Source organism: Elephas maximus, chromosome 4 (assembly GCF_024166365.1).
Source record: "Elephas maximus indicus isolate mEleMax1 chromosome 4, mEleMax1 primary haplotype, whole genome shotgun sequence".
In the NCBI taxonomy this organism is placed as follows: Eukaryota; Metazoa; Chordata; class Mammalia; order Proboscidea; family Elephantidae; genus Elephas; species Elephas maximus.
This window is the reverse complement of record NC_064822.1, coordinates 67,232,148-67,254,754: the sequence shown is the minus strand read 5'-3', so window position 1 is coordinate 67,254,754 and position 22,607 is coordinate 67,232,148. Positions and strand designations below refer to the sequence as shown.

General features: G+C 36.8%; 1 protein-coding gene across 6 annotated transcripts; it reads right to left on the bottom strand.

Annotated features, from left to right (window-relative positions):
- Positions 1–1,800: 1,800 nt before the first annotated feature.
- Positions 1,801–22,166, bottom strand: LOC126075161 (C-type lectin domain family 12 member B-like). 6 transcript variants are annotated; one of them, XR_007517126.1, is made up of 7 exons: positions 21,965–22,166; positions 20,567–20,659; positions 13,360–13,458; positions 9,646–9,861; positions 6,765–6,945; positions 2,898–3,004; positions 1,801–2,020 (listed from the first exon to the last, which is right to left on the bottom strand). XR_007517126.1 is itself a non-coding variant. In XM_049882426.1 (7 exons), exons 1-6 carry the CDS (start codon positions 22,053–22,055, stop codon positions 2,933–2,935), a joined length of 729 nt encoding a protein of 242 aa, XP_049738383.1. In that variant the 5' UTR covers positions 22,056–22,166; the 3' UTR covers positions 1,801–2,020; positions 2,898–2,932. The 6 variants fall into 6 exon arrangements, 4 of the variants coding, with proteins under 4 accessions (XP_049738383.1, XP_049738386.1, XP_049738384.1 ...); XM_049882426.1 differs by having other exon boundaries at positions 6,765–6,922; XM_049882429.1 differs by having other exon boundaries at positions 6,765–6,859.
- Positions 22,167–22,607: the final 441 nt, after the last annotated feature.

The following is a 22,607-nucleotide window of genomic DNA, read 5'->3' as shown; positions in this document are numbered from 1 at the left end:
CCACTGTGGAAAACAGGATATTTCTCAAAGAGTTAAATATAAAATTACCATATGATACAGCAATTCCACTCCTAGGTATGTACCCAAAATAATTGAAAGCAGGAACACAAACAAGTATCTGTACACCGATGTTCCCTGCAGTACTCTTCACAAGATCCAAAACATGAATACAACCTAAATGTCCATCAAGAGATGAATAAACAAAATGCAGTACATACAGCCAATGAAGTATTACTCGGCCATAAAGAGAAATGGAGTCCTGATACATGCTACAATGGATAAACCTTGCACACATTATGCCAAGTAAAAAAAAGTCAGTCACCAAAGGACACGTATGATCCCACTTATAAGAAATATCTCGAATACGCAAATGTATAGAAACCAAAGTTTATTAGTGGTTACCAGGGAGAGGGAAAGGGAGAGTAACTGCTGAGGGGGCCTGAGCTTCTGTTAGGGTCACAGAAAAAATTTGGAAACAGATAGCGGCAATGGTTTTATAATGAATGTAAATAACGTCAATGAATTATACCTGTAAAAATGTTGAGAAAGCGAATGTTTTGCTACATGTATACACTTAGCACAATAAAAAAAAGTTTTAAAAAGATAAATAAAAAAACAAAAAACATTTTAATATATTACTAGTGTACACTGAGCAGCATGAGGGAAGAGACAAAGTTGTTGTTGTTTATATTCAGTGTCCTACACAGACAGAATAGTGAGATTAAGATTAATGGAGAGACTGCCGTGTTTAAAAAATTGCTATCATTTTCAGGATTCATAATTACACATAACTGGTTTGTATTGGAAGCACAGGCTGTTCTCATTTTGCAGGATTCTAATATGCATGGATTTCAGTGACCGTGGCTCAATTAAATAACAACAGTCTCCAGAAAACACAAACCAGTTTTTATTTACCATGGTACATTAATAGCTATGAATAATTTCATAAAGTACAAACTTTGCTACTATGTAAGTTACAGGTTTCAGGTTTTCATAATGATCAGCGATCAGTCTTGTCGTTTCTTTCAATGTCTGTTCACGATTCATCACTGAGAATTTCTTATTCAATGCACATTTAGACTGTGAAGCATACAGTTGTTTTCCCTCTTCTTCCCCCATTTACTGTGGGTAAAATAATTTTTAGAGCACTACTACTGTTGAATAATGCTCCAGGTCCCCTGACTCTCTTTGAGTTTTGATTGAATAATGAAGTTTACCCATTACCACCAAACACAACTTCATCAACCCAGCCAACAGACCAAGAAGTTATTTCAAGATTCAAATGGAATCTCAATGGAGTTAAAGAAGAAATAGCTTGCTGTGGGAATGTTGGCACTGCTGCCATTTCAGAGACTCTAGGTGTGCAGCCAGAGGAACTCAGTGAAGGGAATGTGTCAACATAAAGGAAGAAAGTGCTTATGATGAAGAAGTTGATATCCCAAAGGAAGTGATGCCCGCAAACAACTTCACATTAAAGAAATTCTTAGAGCTATTTCACATCATTGAAAGCACAAATGTTGCAAGGTGATCCAAGCTTACATCCTTTGCCAAGGCAAAGGAAAGATGCTTGCGCCATACAGTAATTTATACCACAAGAAGACAAGCACTGTTCATGCTGCTCTTGATAGAGGAAATTAAAACTTTAATTCTCAATATTGCTAAGGTTTTAAATTGCAATGTACTGACTAACCTTAGTTATACTATTTTTTTCATTTCCTATGCATTTATAATCAATAGTAAGAGAGTTTTTAATGTTTTGATAAAAGTTTTAAAGGTCACAAAGCAGTCTTTCCCCCCCCCCCCCCCCTTTGTGAAGATTCTTTGCATGGTCCTTTTTATGGTTCCATAACATAGCAGTGGAGCACTTGAATTTTTCTGGGACTGACAAGTTATTACAGTTACTTTCTGTTCACAAATATCCTAACTGCTATACTTGTTAGATCTTCCAGTCATTTTCTTTCCATCTAATTCTGCATATTTCAATGTTTCAACACTTGAAATAGTTACGGAGGTGCCAGACCTGCAAAAAAAAAAAAAAAAGTTGATTGCTTATTTCTTTTGAAAGTCACACAATTACATCATAAATCCAATCTATCATTTCCCAGCTTATCTTTTATTTTTTGTTACATTATTTTAGTTAAAAGCACAAAGTGACAGCAGCCTTGGTGATTCCTTGTGCTATTATGAGAATTTGCCAAAGCCCTTGTTGTCTGGAACTTGCAGCTATGGCTGGACCTTCTGTAGCCAAGGGCACCCAAGAGGTTACTGCACAAAAGTATCACTATATCCCAGGTGACCGTGTATCCTCTCTTGTCCAGGACACTTCTTGTTTACTCCTGATGTCTTGGTGTAATTATCAATAGTGCCACCTTTCACTCTTAAAACTGTTTTGGTCACTCTGATCAAAATCCATTTAAATATTGAGATAATCGTCTTTTAGAAAAAGTATATGAGCTTATATTATTTACTTAAACAACATGTAAAGTGAGAAAGACAAAGCAGAGTTTTCTCGGCTCCATGGCGACATTTTTGTTCTGTTTCACAGGATGATACCCTTGACCCTGATTTGACTATTTCCTCTTACTTTCTCATCATTGCTTAGTGTCCAACCTAGAAAAGTATGAAGTCCAGGTGCGAAAGGGAGGGCGGGGGAACATAGCACAGCTTCTGAATTTCTACTTTCTGCGCTCTCAATTACAAGAAACTCCTTCTATATAAAATTGATTTTTTGCCAAAAAAGAATTGCTTGAGGAATAGAAAATTGCTTCCTGAATTTTTTGTCTTCTGTGTATACATCTTTAATCACATATGGAGAATGGTTGTCAGAGAAACATCTTAAAATTAGCATACTAGATATTCATTTATTTATAGACAGGAAGGAAAGGACTGGGACTCACCAGTTAATAGAGAACTTGGAACCATTCTCTGCTATCTAATTTTTCTTGTTGAGAGTACAGTTCAGATCCACCAAGGAATCAGATGATGGAAGACAACAAATGAACAGCTACAGACAAAAGGAACACACCATTTACAGCTCCTTTGTATCAGTGGGAGCTCACTCCAGTGCGACAGAGTCAGATTCACGTCATCAAAAATTCCACTCCACAGTACTTTCACCTCTTGGTTTATTATCCCCTTTCCCTGAGGGGGCGTTTTAAAAATATTCTTTATTCTTCACCAGCTTCTTACTGAACACTGACACTACACTCTAACATTCAGCAGATGATCATATTTCAGCTTCCTACTTGATAGGCAAAAGTGGAAGCCATCAGATGACCTCCTAAGTTTCTACTCCCTAAAATACCACCGCTTCTATATCTTCAAAGATTCTAATTTACTTTTCTCCAAGCATGGTGAACTAGGTTCTCATTCATTCAAGGTTACCCTTTTGCTGAGACTCCCACTCTATTCCAATTTATGTCTCTATCCTGCTCTTTGGTGCCCTGGTGTGTAGTGGTTAAAAGCTACAGCTGCTAACCCAAAGGTCGGCAGTTTGAATCCACCAGGTGCTCCTTGGAAACTCTATGGGCCAGTTCTACCCTATCCTGCAGGGTCACTATGAGTTGGAATCAACTGGACAACAATGGGTAACGGGTAATAGCAATCCTGCTCTTTTGATATTTCTCTCTTCACTTAGTACTGTCCTAAATTAAGTAATAAAAAAAATAAATTAATTAAGTAATAGTACCTTAAAAATGTGCTGGGGTACCTTTAGTTTTCTCTTGAGATATAAAATATACCTTGCCTTCCACTAATCTCTAAGATTCTTAAGAGGATAATCTGGGCTTTAAACTTTACCTGTTTCTTTCTCATTTCGTTTTCAAGCCACTCCTGACCTTCATTTGAAGTACTGTACTTTTTATTTGTAGCATACGTAACATCACAATTAAAGTTCAATAACCATTTGCATAATTATTGATTTATTGTTTTGCTCCACCTTACATTATAAACTTTTTAAAGACTTATAAGGGCAGGACTTACCGTTTCCCAGCATTTAGCCAATGTGCAAACCTTAGTAAACACTGAAGAAGTATTTATTTGAATTACCAGATCTAACTTTTTCTAATCAATATTTAACTAAAGGATAACCCTTCCCCTCAATCTTCAACAGATGATACGGAGGTTTCTTAGAAAGGATACAAGACAGAAATTACTCCTGCCATTTTAATTGTCAGAGAGTTCTCACATACACTTGTTATAAAAGCTATGATGGCAATGTCAGCCATACTCCCAGACCTTTGACCACCATACAGGGTATTGTCCAAATTTGGACCCTTTTTGAAAGTGGAAAATTGATAACTGATAGTTACTAATTGATAGCATGCAAGGACAAAAGATAAAAGCTGGGATTGCCCAAGGCAAACTAATAAGTAACTGGCTAAGAGCCATGTTGTGTGTAAGTCCTCTGGTTGTATTGAAACTATAAAAACTGACTCATACAAAGAAATTGATCATAATAATAAGACTGATGGATGTGAGCATCAGGTATTCATAATATCATGGGCTTCATATCCCTTTCTTGGCTCAAGTCTGGAGGTATGTTCTGGACCCATAGTAGTTATGGAGAAGTTAAAGAAGTTTGAGTGCTTGGGAGGTCAGATAGACTATCAAAATTTTCTTTGAGCCAATTTCTGACTAAATACATATAGAATTCCCTGATATAACATTTTATTGATTTTATTGGGTAAAGAAATCACTCGTTTCTACCAACCTGTTGCTGTCGAGTCAATTCCAACTCATAGTGACCCTATAGGATAGAGTAAAACTGCCCCATAGGGTTTCCAAGGAGTGCCTGGTGAATTCAAACTGCTGACCTCTTGGTTAGCACCATAGCTCTTAACTACTACGCTACCAGGGTTTCCTCATTTCTACCAGGAAGGTAGAAACCATAAAGCAACCATAAAGAAAATTTCAGCCGGCATAATGTGAAGGGTAGGGGATGGATCAAAAAATTAGACCAGGACATAATCTTTAGTGTCCAGACAAATGTTATTAGAGGAAAAGGAACTCACAGTTTTGAACAAAGATCCTTCTTTATGCCCCTGAATAGACATGTGTTTTTGTTGTTTGTAGCATGTGGATTATGTTCAATAAATAGTAATGAAGAAAACAAAAATATCAAATGAATGAATGAGTGAGCAACAGGTAGGAAGATGTCATGGACATCCCCTCTCTATAGAAAATAAAAAGTATCCACTTGTGGTGGGAGCCTATGTGAAAATTCTTAATGAGACTGAGAACTCAACAATCCATGAGCAAACTTCTTTTGGAATTTATGTCCTCTTTATATTTGACTACATATTCCTCCAGTTTTCTATAGGCTTTTTAGCAAGGGTGATTTAGCGTTCATTGATTCATTTGCCAGATAGTAATCAAGCAACTTATAAATGGGTGACTGAAATTGTATTAGAAAACAAGGTGCTGGATATACAATGATAAGCAAGACACATTTTCTATCTTCAAGAAGCTAGAAGTATAGCAGAGAAAACAGGCCTATTCATAGATACTGACTAGAAAATATAATGCTGTGAGAGTATGAAAGAGAAAACCATTGATTCAGTTTATTGTGATGGAAGCAAAAATTTCAAAGAAGGATCGAAGTTGAAACTTCAAAAATAAATTTGATTAATTAAGCATAAGAAGAAGGTGAGAATAATTTTAGTAGAAGCAACAGCAACAAAACAATCATGAGCAGTGTGGTAACATTCTCAGATCTATTCCTTTGTATGTTAGGTTTAACAGCACTAAATAGGATTGTCGTGTGTGGGGATAAGACAGATAATATCTGATTATATCAAGTGGAGTGTACTCCAAAGTGTATGATTTCTCATTAGTGGACAAAGCTCTAAGGAGAAGGAGGAATCCATGATTTAATTTGCATCAATGGTCCATTAAAATATGCCTCAACCTGGAAATAAAACAAACAAAAAACAATTTCTATGTTTTTAGGTGCCCTGGTGGCACAGTGGTTAAGAGCTCGGCTGCTAACCTACACGTGGGCAGTTTGAATCCAGCAGCAGCTCCTTGGAGACTCTGTGGGGCAGTTTTTCTCTGTCCTGTAGGTTCACTGGAAACTCTGGTGGCGTAGTGGTTAAGTGCTATGGCTACTAACCAAAGGGATGGCAGTTCAAATCCGCTAGGCCCTCCTTGGAAACTCTATGGGGGCAGTTTCACTCTGTCCTATAGGGCCGCTGTGAGTGAATAGACTCCACGGCACTGGGTTTGGTTTTGGTTTGGGTTTTTTATAGGCTCACTATGAGTCAGAATTGACTGGGCAGCAACGGGTTCGGTTTTGGTTTCTAGCTCTGCCAAAATCGAAACCAAACCTGTTGCCATGGACTCGATGCCAACTCATAGCAGCCCTGTAGGGCAGAGTAGAACTGTCCCATAGAGTTTTCAAGGAGTGGCTGATGGATTCTAACTACCGGCCTTTTGGAGAGGAGCCAAGCACTTAACTACCGTCTAGTTCTACATGAACAAGAAATCACAGGGAGTAGAAGATACCAAAGACACATCTTTCCATATTTACCTGGTATAATATGTATCATGGACTAGTCTCTCTCCTAAGAATTGTATAGTTTTGCTATTTGAATCTGTGATGTAAGAAATTGTCAATACTCCACTCAGAAGGAGTAATGGTAATGGGCATAAAATCCATCTATTGGGATACATCAAGGATTATTGTTGTCACCCACATTCTCCTTACCTGCACCTTAACAATACCAAGCAATTTTTGTTGACCTACCACAAATCATAACACTCACCTGGGTTCTATTTGTATTAATCTCACTGTTAATATGCATTAAATAGGAATGATTCATTCTGCAATCACTGTTATTCATCTCAGAAAAATTATTTGCTGTAGTAGAAAAGTAATAACATTTATCTCCATGTGATATCCATAACTCTGAGCATGTGTGGTCTGAAAAAAAAAATGAGTAAGGGCTACAAAGATATTATGTAAATACACATTCATAGTAAGTATGCACAACTATACTATAAATAAACATATATACAATGATATACAAATATTTGTATTAGATATTAAAAGGATTAATAAACATTATATATTGAATGAAATGATTAAAAATACAAAAGAAGGAAAAGAATGTGATCTAGAAGAAAATAGAATTTGAATCTGGAAGAATCTGAAGGTAGAGGAAAAATCATAGACATATAGGAAGAAAAATTAGGAAAGAGTTATTAAGAGCAATAAAAGAAAATTTCACTGTGGTCTGGATTATAGCAATGGGATCTTAGTCCATTTCTGTTCTGACAAGATTGTCTATAGCAATCTATAACCTCACTCCAAAATTCAGAGTGATATTTCTTTAAGAGTATGCTTAAAATCTAATCTTTTTTTCCGTATATCTCAGGTTATAATTCACATTCTTGCCATTATCTACAGGACCCCTCATGACACTCCAATTTTACCTCTTACTATCCTCCGTCAGGAAACCCTGGTGGCATAGTGGTTAAGCGTCATGGCTGCTAATCAAGAGGCTGGCAGTTTGAATCCACCAAACACTCCTTAGAAACCCTGTGGGGCAGTTCAACTCTGTCCTTTAGGGTTGTTAAGAGTTGGAATTGAATCGAGGGTAATAGGTTTGGTTTTTGTTTTGATCCTCCTTCAGCTTCCTGTCATGCAGTCACCTTGAATATCTTGAATTTTTCCTGAGAGTGCTGTGATCTCTCTCATTATTTTTATTGCAGCATGCTTCCACTCTCAGGATTGAATATCATGTCCCCCCCCCCCCAGTCTGGACTACTCCCTCTGACTATATTTTTTTTTCTTGCATCATATGTTTATGTTATGAGTGCTTATTACACTGAATTGTAATTTTCTGTTTACTTATCTGTATCTCCTACCACATCATATGTTGTTCAATAGATATGATGAAAACAAGGCCTCCTAAATGCTTGACATATAATGCTCAATCATTTTTTTTTTTTTTTTAATGAAAGGAATTAAGAAAAGAAAGCATGGGGGGAAAAAAGAATGAAAAATCAGTAAGAAGCTGTAGAATTTGCAGGAAGAGAGGGGACCTGGTTTCTTTCAAAAGAAATTGAATAAACTGGCAAACTTAGGTTTCTATCTACTATAATTGTTGGTGCCACACTTTATATTCAAATTTGTTTTAAAGGGAAAGTTGCCTATTCACACACTCCACTGCGGTCTTCAGGGATAAAATAGGCCCTGACAGAATTCTCTCCTCCTGGGAGATCTAGGGGCCAAACGACCTTTAGTGGAAAAAAATCTAACAGTAGATTCAACACACACCAGCCATTCTTTCCTTTATTAAATATGAACAACAACAACAACAGAAAAAAAACAAAAACAAGAATCACACAATGTGTGAGAATACCAGCATCTATAAGAGAATACTCATTTAAGAACAAAATAAAAACTCCTGGCCCCAAAGAGGAGTAAAATAATTTAGGGAAAAGGAGTGCAATATTTAGAAATATTCTTCTAATTAATGTACTTAGATATACTACAGAAGTTGTTACGTTTTTAAGCAAAGAACAGGATGTAAAAACAATTTTCAAGTAAAGGCTCTTGAGATTAAAAATTATGATTACCAAAAAGTAATCATTCCAAGGAGTGAAAAATAAAGTTAAAAAAATCTTCCAGAATCTAAAGACAGAAAACACAGAGAAAAGATGACAATCTGAAAATCTTATCATATGAGCCAGAGAAGTCATAAAAAGAACAGAGGAAGTGGAGTGAAGGAAAAAAAAAAAAAAGACAATGCAATACTAGCAGTTACTTTTCTTACATTTGAAAGATTTCAATTAACCTTTCAGAATGTTAAGGTCCACAGAGTGCAAATGAAAACATGATTGAAACATTCACCGAGATTATCTTAATTTTTTTTTTTTTTTTTTAAGGATAAAGAAAACATCTTAAAAGCTAAAATCAGGTAATTTAAAATGGAATGAAAAACACACAGACTTTTTATTAGCAACATTGTTTGCTAGGACACAGTGAAAAGACTTTCCCAATATTCTCTGGGAAACTAACTTTCAACATTAAATTTCATACACAGCCAAAAAAAAAAAAAGCCCCTTCAGTCATGCAAGGATACAGCAAAGGCACCTCTCATCTACCCTTTATTAGGAAATTACTTACTGCTAAACTCCACTAAAATGAGAGTGTAAAGGAAGAAAGAAGATCTAGGAATATAAGAAACAGTGATAATAACCCAACAGAGAGAGACAGAGATCCATATTTATGCAATTAGTTTAATTAAAAATAATAATAATTAAGAATACAAACAAATTAAGTAAGGGCAGGTAAGAAGTATTTTGTTATTTAATAGAAGATTTTAGCAACATTCTAAGATTCTAAACCCAGGTGGAGGCTAGTAGAAATTGGAGAACCCTAAATCGTTGATTCACTAGAAAAGATCATCACGCTTGGTAAAGCGGAGGGTCAGCGAAACTGAGGGAAATCCTCACTGAAATGAATTGACACAATAGCTACAATAATGGACTCAACTCTCCTAAAGCTCATGAAGATGGCCCAGGACCAGGCAGTCTTTCCTTCTGTTATACATAAGGTCTCCATGCATCGGAGCTGACTTGGCGGCAACTAACAACTCGCTGATATGACTGACTATACGAAACACCGTATTTACTCACCTTTCCCCTCCTGCTTTAAGTCTTCGCAGTTTTTGGAGGCTAAATCTTTCAACTCTCTTATTTCGTTTTCTGACTTATTTTTGAAAATGCTATGCTCACTTGAGACATTGTTAAACATCTCCATATAAAAAGTCAGATTTCTCCTCAATTGCTCCGTTTGACTTTCTGGTAGTTCAGATGTCATGTGATTAGTGCATCCGATGAATTCCTTGTAATCTATAATTCATAGAGGTAGATTAACTGATGACTTTAGTATAGTCAAAGACCTTTATTATACATTTCCAATAAATCATAATAATAACACAGCTACTACTTTAAAATTTAATGGAAAGCACGTATTAAAGTGATAGCAACATAAGGATAAGCCAGTAACTTTTTATATTATTATGGGTTGATTTATATTCCCCCAAATGATATGTTCAAGTTTTAACCCCTGGTTCTTGTGAATGTAACCTTATCTGAAAATAATACCTTTGCAGATCTAATTAGTTAGCATGAGGTCATACTGGAGTAAGGTGGGTCTTAATCCAATGTGACTGGTGTCCTTATAAGAAAAGAAGAGACACAGAGGGAAGACAACCACGTGAAGACACAGGCAGAGTCAGAGTTGTGCTGCCACAAGCCAAGGAATACTTGAGACCACCAGAGGTTAGAAGAAGTAAGGAAGGATTCCTCCCCTAGAGACTTCAGGGAGAGCCTGGCCTTGCTAACACCTTTATTCTAGACTAGACTTCTAACCTCTGGAACTGTGAGAGAATAAATTCCTCTTGGTAAGCCACCCAGTTTATGGTATTTTGTTAGTGTACCCTTAGGGAATTTATATGTATCCATTTGAAATTAAACTTTTCTCGGCATAAACATACATTGTTTTACTAAATTGAGCACTAGTTCTTTCTTTAAGGAAATGCTCATATAAGTTTAAGAAAAGAAGTCCACAAAGAAGATACACATATAGCAAATAAGCATATGAAAAGATGCTCAACATCCCACGTCATTAATCAATTGCAAATTAAAACAAAACAATAAGATACCACTACACACCTATTAACCAAAGCAAACAAACAAACAAGGTCGGTGGTTCGAATTCTCCAGGCACTCCTTGGAAACTCTATGGGGCAGTTCTATAGGATCTTATAGGATCGCTATGAGAGGCAATCAACTCAACGGCAATGGAAAGACAGGGAAGAACCTGAAATGCATATCATTCAATGAAAAAAACCAGTCTGAAAAAGCCACATACAGTGTGACTCCAACTATATCACACTCTGGAAAAGGCAAAACTATAGAGAAAATAAAAAGATTAGTGGTTGCAGGGGCTCAGGGAGAAAGAGGAGAGGAATGAATAGGTAAAACATAGGACATTTTTCGGGCAGTGAAGCTATTTTGTATGATACTGTAGTGGTGGACACATTACATTACGCATTTGTCAAAACCCATGGCACAATACAACACAAAGAGTGAACCCTGTGTAGGCTATAGATATATAATAATATATCAGTAATGATTCATCAACTGTAACAAACGCACCACAGGAATGCAAGATGTTAATAATAGGAGGAACTGAGCTCAGGTGGACAGAGGGCCTATTGGAACTTTCTGTGTAATTTCACTATAAACCTAAAAATAAAGTCTTATAATTAAAAAGAAAAAGTAAATTCCTTGTAAAACGCTCCCCAAAACAAACCCGTTGCCGTTGAGTTAATTTCAACTCATAGCGACCCTACAAGGCAGGGTAGAAGTGCCCCAGAGAGTTTCCAAGGACAGCCTGGCGTATTTGAACTGCCAACCTTTTGGTTAGCAGCTGTAGGACTTAACCACTATGCAACCCGGGTTTCCAAAGTCACTGAAGCAGAGATTTAAAAAAAAAAAAAAGGAACAGAGAGGGTGTAATTCAGTAGTGCGTGAAAATGCAAATTACACTTTCGAGACCAGAAGGAAGAGAATATATTCATGAGTTTGTGTGATGAAACGGCACTTCTTGTAGCCATATAACCATAATTTAAGGATGCAGAATTTGTAAACACCAAACTCAGGATAAAAAAGAAAAAGGAATTTCAGAACATAGGAATCGTGGTTCTAAGAACATTGGAAGATTCAGAAAACTTTACACTGTCTCCATTAATGGATTATAACAATAAAATGTGGCTTTCAGAGGTTGACTGATGTTACTTTACCTACCAGCCCCACAACTTAATAGAATCCTTAATTTTTAAATTGAATTTTATGAGGAGTAAGTGAGATAAAATTACAAAGAATGGGCTCTGAAAAAATGTCAGCTATTATTGTTATATTTATCCTCTTTTTCTTTTTTCATGAGTTCTTTATACTCACCCCTGGCGGACAGAAGGGAGGAGAGAGTATTTCTCACAAAGCAGCCAGGCTTGAGAAGAGGTGCTCTCAAAATAATGAGTGGTTAGAAGGCAACTTTAAATTACCAAAGACAGTGATGTATTATTTAAACAACATATTATTGCAGGGTATGGGAAGATAGTCAGGCAATAAGAGAAAACATACTTAATGCTTGGGTAACACAAGTGGTTTGCGATTGAATGGCAACCCAAAAGTTGGCGGTTCAAACCCACCCACTGGTTTCACAAAAGAAAAGCCTAGAAATCTGTCTATGTAAAGATTACAGCCAAGAAAACCCTATGGAGCAGTTCTACTCTGTAACACATGGGGTCGCCATGAGTCAGGGGCCAACACAAAGACAGCTAATGACAACAAAAAAGTATATGTTGAAACTATTATATGAGACATTGGTATAAAATAATAACCTATGATCCCCAAAATATCCATGTGTAGCTCTATATTTCAACAGCAGTTAGCTTTTATTGGTGCATAATCCATTGTTTTTCGGTTCTTCTACTTTTCTATATTTTGAAGTTTGACAGTGTACACACATCGCACTTTCATTGAAAAGGTGTATCTTAAAGTACTTGAGACCCCATTTCTTAAATATGAAGCAACTTGCTGATAAGAGTGGAGAAAGATTTGCCTCTCCTTATAAAGATATTTCAGCTTTGATATTCAGAAGTCTACTTTTGAACTTAACAGAGTCATTCATCTAAAACATACAATGAGTAAATAAATCTCTGTTGCCTTACAGTACATTGGAGGAAAGAACCTGCCTTCCAACTATTATACCAGTACAAGAATAATTATGAAAGTTCTAGAAAAAAAGAATCTCTTGTTTTGGAGTTGTAATCTTTGAAATGACAGCAACATAAAAACAGATTATATTCACTTAAAATAGCTGGGATCCTTAAAAGATAATAACCACTTGTTAGAAGATCAGAAGTGGAAGGATCAAGATAATGATAATGATATTTTGAAAGATATTTGCAATGAGGAGGAGATGGAGAAGGAGAAAATGCCACGGAAATGGAGCATATACTTCATCAAATAAATAAAATCATCCTGAAAACTTTCAGAGTATGAAGGAGTTATACTTTTGTTCTATTGATTTTACAACTTTTAGAAAAATATTCACTTTATTGTCTTTAGCATTATCTGCTGATGAATAATTGTCACTGAGGTGATTTGATTTTAAAATATCCTTAAGAGAACGGCTTATGTTATACAGTTTTATAGAAATGAAACCTGTTTTCCTCTCTATCTATCTGGAAATTTTATTTGGGTATACCTCAGAACCTGGATTCATTTGAGATGTGTCTAATAAATCCGACGAGGGTCTCAGAGAAAGTTGAAACTTACACATTAACCCCAGGGTTCCCAGTCCAGCCAGCATTACCAGGTGCAGCACTAGTAAAATACAAGCAATTTGGTACCATACACGTGATGAAGCTCTCTGTCCTATAAGAAAACATGAGTTAAGTTAAATTTCATGAAGCAGCACCTTTATTGCGATCTCCTGTCCCTGATCGTCCACCCTGCAGTCTATAGGAGTATTGAAACTCATTTTTTTTTTTAATGGAAAAAAAACATTGCTTAACAAGTCAAGTACTCCTCTCTGTGTTCGGCTAACTTGAATACATCTCTATAATCACATCTAAAAGTACTAAACACACACAATTTATGCAAATATGCTCATGTGACCTGTTGTGGATATTGTTGAGTACTTTCTTTTTTATATTTTATCAGTCTTTTTTTTTTTTTCTCTCTCTCTCTCCCTGTCTCATCTTCCTAATCCTGCTCTAATTGGCCCACTTCCAAGTCACTCTTCCCATTTCCAGGTAGCCAGTGCTGACCACCTGCTGAAATTAAGTCCCTCCTTAACTTTCTCCATGTATGGATTGTAATATATTAGCTCTTAAGTTTTTCAATCCATTCTCTCATGATTGATCTGTTCAAGTTTTCTCTTTTATATGTGTGGTGAAATGAGTTCCTGTATGTGGCCTTTTGCCTTGGTTCTTTGGAAAAACAGCTTGAGAGATTTCCACCCTAAACTCTACTCCAAAGGGTTTGTTACTTTTGTCCAGGTTGATCTACATTTCCTGGGTAAGCTGTAACAACTTGACTTTTTGTCTGGCCCTGAGCTGCAGCCTGCACTGATTGGTATGCACCTTGCAGAGATTGGTCAATACAACCACGCAAATGAAGTGATATGGGCTATGCAAATGGGGTGACTATAGCCTACTGTCTTAGTTATCTAGTGCTGCTCTAACAGAAATACCACAAGTGGATGGCTTTAACAAACAGAAGTTTATTCTCTCATAGTTTAGTAGGATAGAGGTCCAAATTCAAGGCGTCAGCTCCAGGAAAGGCTTTCTCTGTAGGCTCTGGACGAAGGTCCTTGTCATCAATCTTCCCCTGGACTAGGAGCTTCTCTGCTCAGGAATCCCAGGTCCAAAGGATACGTTCTGCTCCTGATGCTGCTTTCTTGGTGGTATGAGGTACCCAACTCTCTGCTTGCTTCCCTTTCCTTTTATCTCTTATAAGATAAAGGTGGTATATCCACATTCCAGGGAAACTCCCTTTACATTGGATCAGGTATGTGACCTTAGTAAGGATATTACAATTCCAGCCTAATCCTCTTTAACATAATCTAATCTTGCCTCATTAATCACAGGCAGAAATTAGGATTTATAACACGTGTGAAAATTACAATCACAAAATGGAGGACAACCACACAATACTGGGAATCATGGCCTAACCAAGTTGGCAAATATCTTGGGGGGGACACCGTTCAATCCATGACACCTTCTGTGCAAATGAAGTATCTGTGGCCTATCGAGAGGGAATTAGTCAGTTTGTATCCCCCCTCCCCCAGCAGAGAGGTCGTGACTTGAAATTAACAAGGAATTGTGTGTGTATACATTCATATATATATATGTGTATATTTATATATATATATATATATGCAACCAGTCAGTCTCACAGAGGTTTTTCAGACACAAAGAAGCAGGAAGAGAAACAGAAGGAAGAAACCAGAAAGAAGCAGAGAGAGAGAGGGAGAGAAGATAGTGAGGGAGAGAGAGGGAAAGGAGGCACGGAATCTACTAAAAGAGCCGCGATATGGGTCAAGGGCTGTAAAACAGAAGAAAGTCAGAGGTCCGGAAGGGGCCCAGCAGCAGAGCTGGTGATGAATGAAGGCAGGGCCGACAGGAGCCTGTCCTGAGGGGTCCTAGAGGAGCCTGTCCTTAGAAAGTCAAGAGGAGTCTGTTTGAGAGGAGGCCTGCACAGTTAAGAGGAGCCCAGAGCTTCCCTGCACTGAAGAGGGGAGATTTTACCTGCATGATTCCTAAACCTGAATTGTAGCCTGTTGATCCTGATCCTGAGTTGTACCCTGTTCCTTAATAAATCACTTACCTGTACGTATGGAGCCCTGGTTGCACAGTGGTTAAGAGCTACAGCTGCTAACCAAATGGTTGGTAGTTTGAATCCACCAGCAGCTCCTTGGAAGCCCCATGCGGCAGTTCTACTCTTTCCTAAAGGGTCACTATGAGTCAGAATCAACTCAACAGCAACAAGGTTTTTTTAAACTGTTTTAAGTATGGTCAGTGTGCTCTGTGCAACCATTGCAATGGATTATGATACCAGAAAAGAAGCAGAGAGTGCTGTAGGAGAGTGGCTGGTGTCACAATTGGTAAAAAGGTTGGCGAATAGAGGGATGGCTGATCTCTACCTCATGGGAATCAGCTTTGTGCTGATTATTAACCTCCATGATGTCAGGCTCTGATGCTACCATTATTAATGCCATTTTACAATAAGTTACTAAAAATCATCCATTTCCTTTAGATTTTCACATTTATTGCCAAAAAGTTGCATATACTCTTATACATATTTATTCTCTCCCCTATCTGTGGCTATATTTTTAATCTTATTACTACTATTTAATCTGTTTGCTTTCTCTATTTTACTTAGTTTGGCTTTTGGGGTCTTTTCAAAGAAACCAGTTTTCAGTTTAGTTTTTCTTGTCAAATTTTTTTCTATTAATTGATTTGAGATTTAAATTTGTCAACTCCTTCCTTTTTTCCTTTGTGATTTTATTAATAAATGTATTGAGTTCCTTTATTATATTCTTTCTTCCTTGACAATGAAAGATTTGGGGTGATACATCTTCCTGTGATAATAGCCTTAATGTTTCCAAAAGGAATTGTTCTTCTTTGCATTATATTTTGAATATCTGTTATTTCATTTCCTTTGTTCATTTTGGTCAAAAGATTATTTAGGAGTATGCCTTTTCCACAAGGAAATAATACTGACATTGTTTTTAATTTTATTGTATTGTGTTCAGAGAGATAGAGGTCTACTAATATTTAAGAATCTTAAATTTCCAAAGTTTTGTCTGCTTCAAAGACATTCTATGTTAAGAATTCACGGTCATATAAATATAATGTATTTATATGCATTAAACAAGTGCATCAATTTAAATATTGAATCACTTGAAAAAATCATATTTATTCATTTTTCTGCAAGATTTCTATAGTACCCAAAGTGATACATTAAATCTTTGAGTTTAATTTATTTTAAGTAAAATTCTCCTTGCATCTCTAATAAATTTTAGTTTATGAGTCAGAATTGACTCGATGGCAGTGGATTTGGTTTATATTTATCTCTTATACTGATGATAGAGGCATATGGTTTAGAATTATTTCATAAATTGTGTATTTGAACATGACATACATAAATACTTCTTTGTCTTTTATAGTGTTTTTAACTTAAATTTCTCCTAATCTGTTGAAACTATAATCACACCTACATTTTTTATCTGCTATCTTTGTCCATTCCTTCATTTTCTAACTTTTTCATTTAGTTTTATGTATTTTCTCATAAAATTCAGGGTTTTTTTCCCTAGCTTATTCTGACAGATTTTTTACTATAAATAATATAATTTAAGCTGCTAACGTCTAATTTATGTATCATTGAGGTCAGACTAGATTATGCTGACGCATATATATACATATACATATCTTATATATAATGGCTGATGATAGAATAACTAGAAATTTGTATTGAAAATGCTAAATCATTATTGAAAGGAAAGAGACATATTAAAAGGGAAAGTCTAACTCTGGAACAAAATATTACTAAACTCTCACGGTAAAACCTAGGGTTATGGGTGCTGGTAGAGAGATGGGAAAGAAAGGTATTATAAAATTCTGATTTGGAGAATAGGAGTGGTCATTATATAACAATATTATATCGTAAAGTAGCATAACGTAGAAGCAGTGAATAATTAGAGCACTTTGTTAAGAGGATAGAGTCAGTGTCTTATTTCATAATATGGACAAAAAATTTGTGTTTGAGCGGTACTAACTTACTAAAAAAAAAAATTTTTTTTTTTTTTTAGTAGAAGAAAGAATATATACAAATAGAGATTTAAATTATTAAGGGAAAATCAAATAATTATTAACTGGATCAAGCTACATAAAAAGAAAAAATAATAATAATTTAAAAAGTTAAAATAAGTAATAGCCAATGTAAGATAAAGCAATAAAATCACATACATCAATTGGTAAATTCCGGTATTCATTGTTACTGTTCTGTTCCTTCTCCCACTGAACATATGGTAGGATTTCACCTAATCCTTTGAAGTTAGTTATGGCCACATGACATGTTAGACATTTTAGTTAAAGCGATGAGTGTCATTTCTAGTCAATATTTTAAGAGGCAGTACAGGGTTTGCCAAGTGCCTTTCATCCTGCCATAGTGATCTTGGAAGGCTGTGTCAAGATGGATCCTAGTGACTAAGATGAGGAGAAGCCTCCAGCCAATAAAGAAATAAATTTTGTGCTTTAAAGTACTCAGATTTGGGGAGTTATTTGTTAATGCAGCATAAACTAGTCTGACCTGAATGACTAAAAGTTAGTGGTTTCAGTTGTCTTATTTATTAAAAAAAAAAAAAAAAGCTTTAGAAAGATCTAAACACACACATGCAATTTGTTTTGCATAATATATCCCTTACAAACCAGAATTCTATTTTGAGATATTTTCCTAATAAAAATTAGACTGTATCTACAAATACTTGTGCATGAATAATCATAGCAGCTTTGTTTATACTAGCCCCAAACTGTAAGCAACTGAAATGCCTATCTACAGGTAAATGGACAACATACTGCAATATATCCATGCAGTGGAATAGTACTCAGCAATAAAAAGGAATGACTTACTGATACGCATGGATGAATCTCAGAAACTTTATGCTCGATGAAAGAAGCCAGACACAGAAGAGTGGGTGCTATTCGATCCATTTATATAAAATTCTAGATTAAGTAGACAAGTTTGTCATGACTCAAATTAGGTAAGTGATTATTTGGGGCTGGATTGGTGGAAGGGGAAGGAATAACTGGAAAGGTGCACAAGGAGAGTATTTGGGATGTCAGAAATATTCCGTATTTTAATTTTGGTGGTTATATAACATATATACATATGTGTGTGTCTGTGTGCAAATACATATATACGTACATATACGTGTGTGTGTGTATGGAGCCCTGGTGCTGTGTGTGTCTGTGTGCAAATACATATATACGTACATATACGTGTGTGTGTGTATGGAGCCCTGGTGCTGCAGTTAAGAGATCATCTAATAACCAAAAGGTCGGCAGTTGGAATCCACCAGCCTCTCCTTGGAAACCCTATGGGGCAGTTCTGTTCTGTCCTATGGACACACTATGAGTTACAATCAACTGAAGGCAATGGGGTTTGGTTTGGGTTATATATATTGTTGTGTGTCATGAAGTTGTGGAGTCAATTCAGACTCACAGAGTAGGCCAGAGTAGAACTGCCCCACAGGGTTTCCAAGGAGGCTGGCAGTTTGGAACTGCTGATCTTTTGGTTAGCAGCCTGAGCTCTTAACCACTTTGCCACCAGGGCTCCAGTTCTATTTCTATATGTACACATATAAAAAATATATATGTATATAAATATATGTACATATATATGTATGCATGCATATGTATACACACCTATTACTTATCCACTGTCTTCGGTACCCAACATTTATTACAATAGAAAAAAATCTACTACCCGACTATTTTGCTCATTCATAAGGAGCCGAAGTGAGGTGGTGGGGAGAAGAAGGGCGAGGTTTGTCAGATGGAGCTAGGCCTAGGGGGCCGCCACGGGTTTGTATTACCAGCGTGGGCCAAAGCAATAGGGCAGGACCTGGCAAGCGTGGGGCTAGCGGGTGGTGCAGGAAATGGGGCGGAAGGGCGGCGGGGAGGCAAGAAGCTGGTGGAGCTCAGGCTACAGGAGTCCAGAAGGAGCTCGGATGTCTCTTCTTCCAAAGAGGCCTCTCTTCCACCTACGCAGCCAACCTCGAGCCCAGGTGGTCTGCTTGTATATTTGTACATTTAAAGCCAAGGCCAGTCTTAGGTTGATCGAGTGGAAAGGTGGAGAGACAAGGCGGAGGCCTGAGGCACAGCCAAGTGATGGTGGGTCTCTTCTTCTCCAGAGGTGGCAGGCAACCCTTCATCACCACCACCACTCTCAATCCCTGCAGACTGCAGTAGCAGGGAAGATGTGGTAAGGAAAGGGGGCCGCTGTGCCATGGGCATCCTAAGATGCACTAGGGGTGCCCAAGGGGCGCTGAGCAATTGGTAGTACACCTGCGCCAAAGACGGGCCACATCCTAAGTCTTGCATAATGCTGATTTTCTCATAACGACCTGGACATTGGAACCTATATATGTGGGTAAGTGAGTACTGCGTGTGTGTGTGTGTGAATCTATATACGTGGGTGAGTATTGCGTGTGTGTGTGTGAGCCCTGGTGGCACAGTAGTTAAGCTCGGATTCTACAAAGCGGAAAGGTTGTCGGTTTGAATCCACCAGCTGCTCCTTGGGAGAAAGATGTTGCATGTTGCAGTCAACCCCTGTATAAGACTACAGCACTGGAAACCCTATGGGGCAGTTGAACTCTGTTCTGTAGGGTCGTTAATGAGTCGGAATCACTGGAGGGCGTTATATATATTTGTAAAGCACAGTGAATTGTATATTTGAAGTGAATGTGCTATTTTGTATTTAAATTAATTCCATAATGTTGAATTGAAAATACAGTAGTAGCATTCAATAAAAATAGAATGCTATGGAAAGAAACATTTAAAAAACATACCAATAACAAGGCTCACTGAGAAAGAAAACAATGGTAACAGAGACAAATTTTTAATAGGAAACTTGGAAGACAAACTGAGAAATTCACCCCTGAAGTATAACAGGATAAAATGATGAAAAATGGAAGGGGATAAGTCCATGAGATCTAATGTTGTAAAAATAGGAGAATTCCAGTAAAGGGCATCAAAACTCTGATGGTGGGTGGAGGATGTAATCAGGAAGAGATGATTTCTTATAACTAAAGAGTATGAGTTGATCATTTTTGCTTATTCTCCTCACTTTTCTTCTAAAAACTTTTATACTTTTTATCTTTAAAAGTAATCTGATATTTATGTCTCCAGATCACCCACAATGTTGGTCTTAATTTTCTCCACTATCCAGTGGTTCTGTTTATCCAAATAAGTCTTACCTCTGCTCTTGGACACCTTAACTGTGCCCTCGATTCTCTCCGTTCCAGTCTCAGCTTCTCCATGCAGCTCCAACTCTTGAGCTTCTTGATTATCTTTTCAGGGATTAAAAACATAGTGAAAAGCAAAAAAAAAAAAAAATCACTCTTTTCCCTAGTCTTCTTTTTTACATTCTAACTATCCAGATATCTCCATTGTTTCTTCTGGGTCTTTCTTTTGATGATGAATTTTTTTTTTTCCTGTAGACAAACACTATGTGAACTTTTTTAAATGGATTTCAAACTACCTTCACAGATGTACCTAAACAGATACAATTGTTTTATAAGGAAAAACATATTAGGAGATAAGTGACAGATCATAAATTTGTATCCAATTTTATAAAAACCCTAGGTCAGTTGTCTTTGATACTAATGGGCTGGCTAGAGTATGGTACCTTTCTCAGAACAGATACAATGCCTTCCTCAAAGATGAGACTGACTTGCAGAATCAGGTTTGTAAAATATTATCTACTGAAGTTATGCCTGAAATAATACGATCTGAGATTTGTTTATATAGATTGTTTTCTCTTCATCAGAAGTTAAAAATTCTACATATATATAGAAAAAAATTATTAAGATGAAAATGACTGCATAACAAAGTCAAAAACAAATATAAAAATGTCAAAATAATGTACATGCATTTTAAATAGCAACAACAAAAATAATCCCAGGGAATGTACAAGGAAACATGAATCCCATAGTAGTAAATAAATTTCAGTAAACGTGATCTTGATTTTTCAAAAAATGTCTTCCTACCAATTCGGGTTAACTCTAATGTTCTAGGAGGTAAGCTTAATAAAACAGACTGCAATTATATCATGTAGAGAAAAGGAACCTTCAATCTTATTCCATCTAAGAAAGAAACAAATGTGTATCTCATCATCAATGACTAGAGTCCAATGAGTCTGTGAAAATCATGAAATATGTCTATGTTATAATTCTGTACAGTTAAATAAAAATTCTGGATAGGTACGTTCATGGTGTTATTATTATTCCTTCCCCTAGTAGCCAGTATCTGAGCTCATACTGAAATGTCTAACAAATATGAGAAATGATATATTGGCGACACAAAAAATCTGGATTTCCAGAGGATGAGATCACAGCCTTACTTCACACACTTTCATTATCTTGGGAACCAAATACAGCAGCTTCACAAACTCAGAGAAGTCAGAGCATGAGGTTTCTGGATAAAAGTGATCACAGCCACAGCTCCCTCGGACTCTGCTAGTCTGCTGATTTCTGGGACTGCTAGTGTAAACACATACCAACAGCACTGGGTAATTGAAATCTCTGAGGAGTCCGACACCCACCCATAGAGTTCTTTACCTCTGCAATAGTCTGATCGTACACAGGGCATCTCACCTGTTTTCTTTTGACTGTAGCTCTCCTGGAGTGTCTTTGTCTTAGAAGGATTTGGAAATTTGAGAGTAGCGTAAGTCACTTCTTCAGGCATTACTGAACAAATAAAACACCCCTCAGTTACTCCGTTGTTGTGTATATCACACTAAACTTCACATAAGCTGCTGCTGTCAGGGTTATACATACACCCTGTGACTAAGCTGAGTGATCTAACTTTGTAAAGGCTCAAGCAACAAAAATAGTGCCAAAAAAGAGAACTGTTCTACTGAGAATTTCAGAACTACATTATTCTCAACTTGCCACACCGCTCTTATCTCTAACTTCCTTCAGTAAACTGCAGTAAATTGAAGATATGGTACTAAGGAGAAAATGTTGTTTTCTTTTTTTCGGTTGTTTTTTTAATTTTTATTTTTTATTGTGCTTTAAGTGAAAGTTTACAGTTCAAGTCAGTTTCTCATACAAAAACTTATGCACACTTTGTTATGTGACCCTAGTTGATCTCCCTACAATGTGACAGCACACTCCTTCTCTCCACCCTGTATTTCCTGTGTCCATTCAATCAGCTCCTGACCCCTCTGCCTTCCATCTCACAGCCAGACAGGAGCTGCCCACATAGTCTCATATGTCTGCTTTAGCTAAGAAGCAC

Excerpts from the sequence above, each read along its gene's own strand:
- LOC126075161 (XM_049882426.1), bottom strand. The coding sequence starts at position 22,055 with ATGCCTGAAGAAGTGACTTACGCTACTCTCAAATTTCCAAATCCTTCT. Across the intron at positions 9,862-13,359 it reads GGGAACCCTGGGGTTAATGT|ATTACAAGGAATTCATCGGA; the intron begins GTAAGTTTCAAC and ends TATGAATTATAG. Across the intron at positions 3,005-6,764 it reads TTAATACAAATAGAACCCAG|CTGTTCATTTGTTGTCTTCC; the intron begins GTGAGTGTTATG and ends TTTTGTCTGTAG.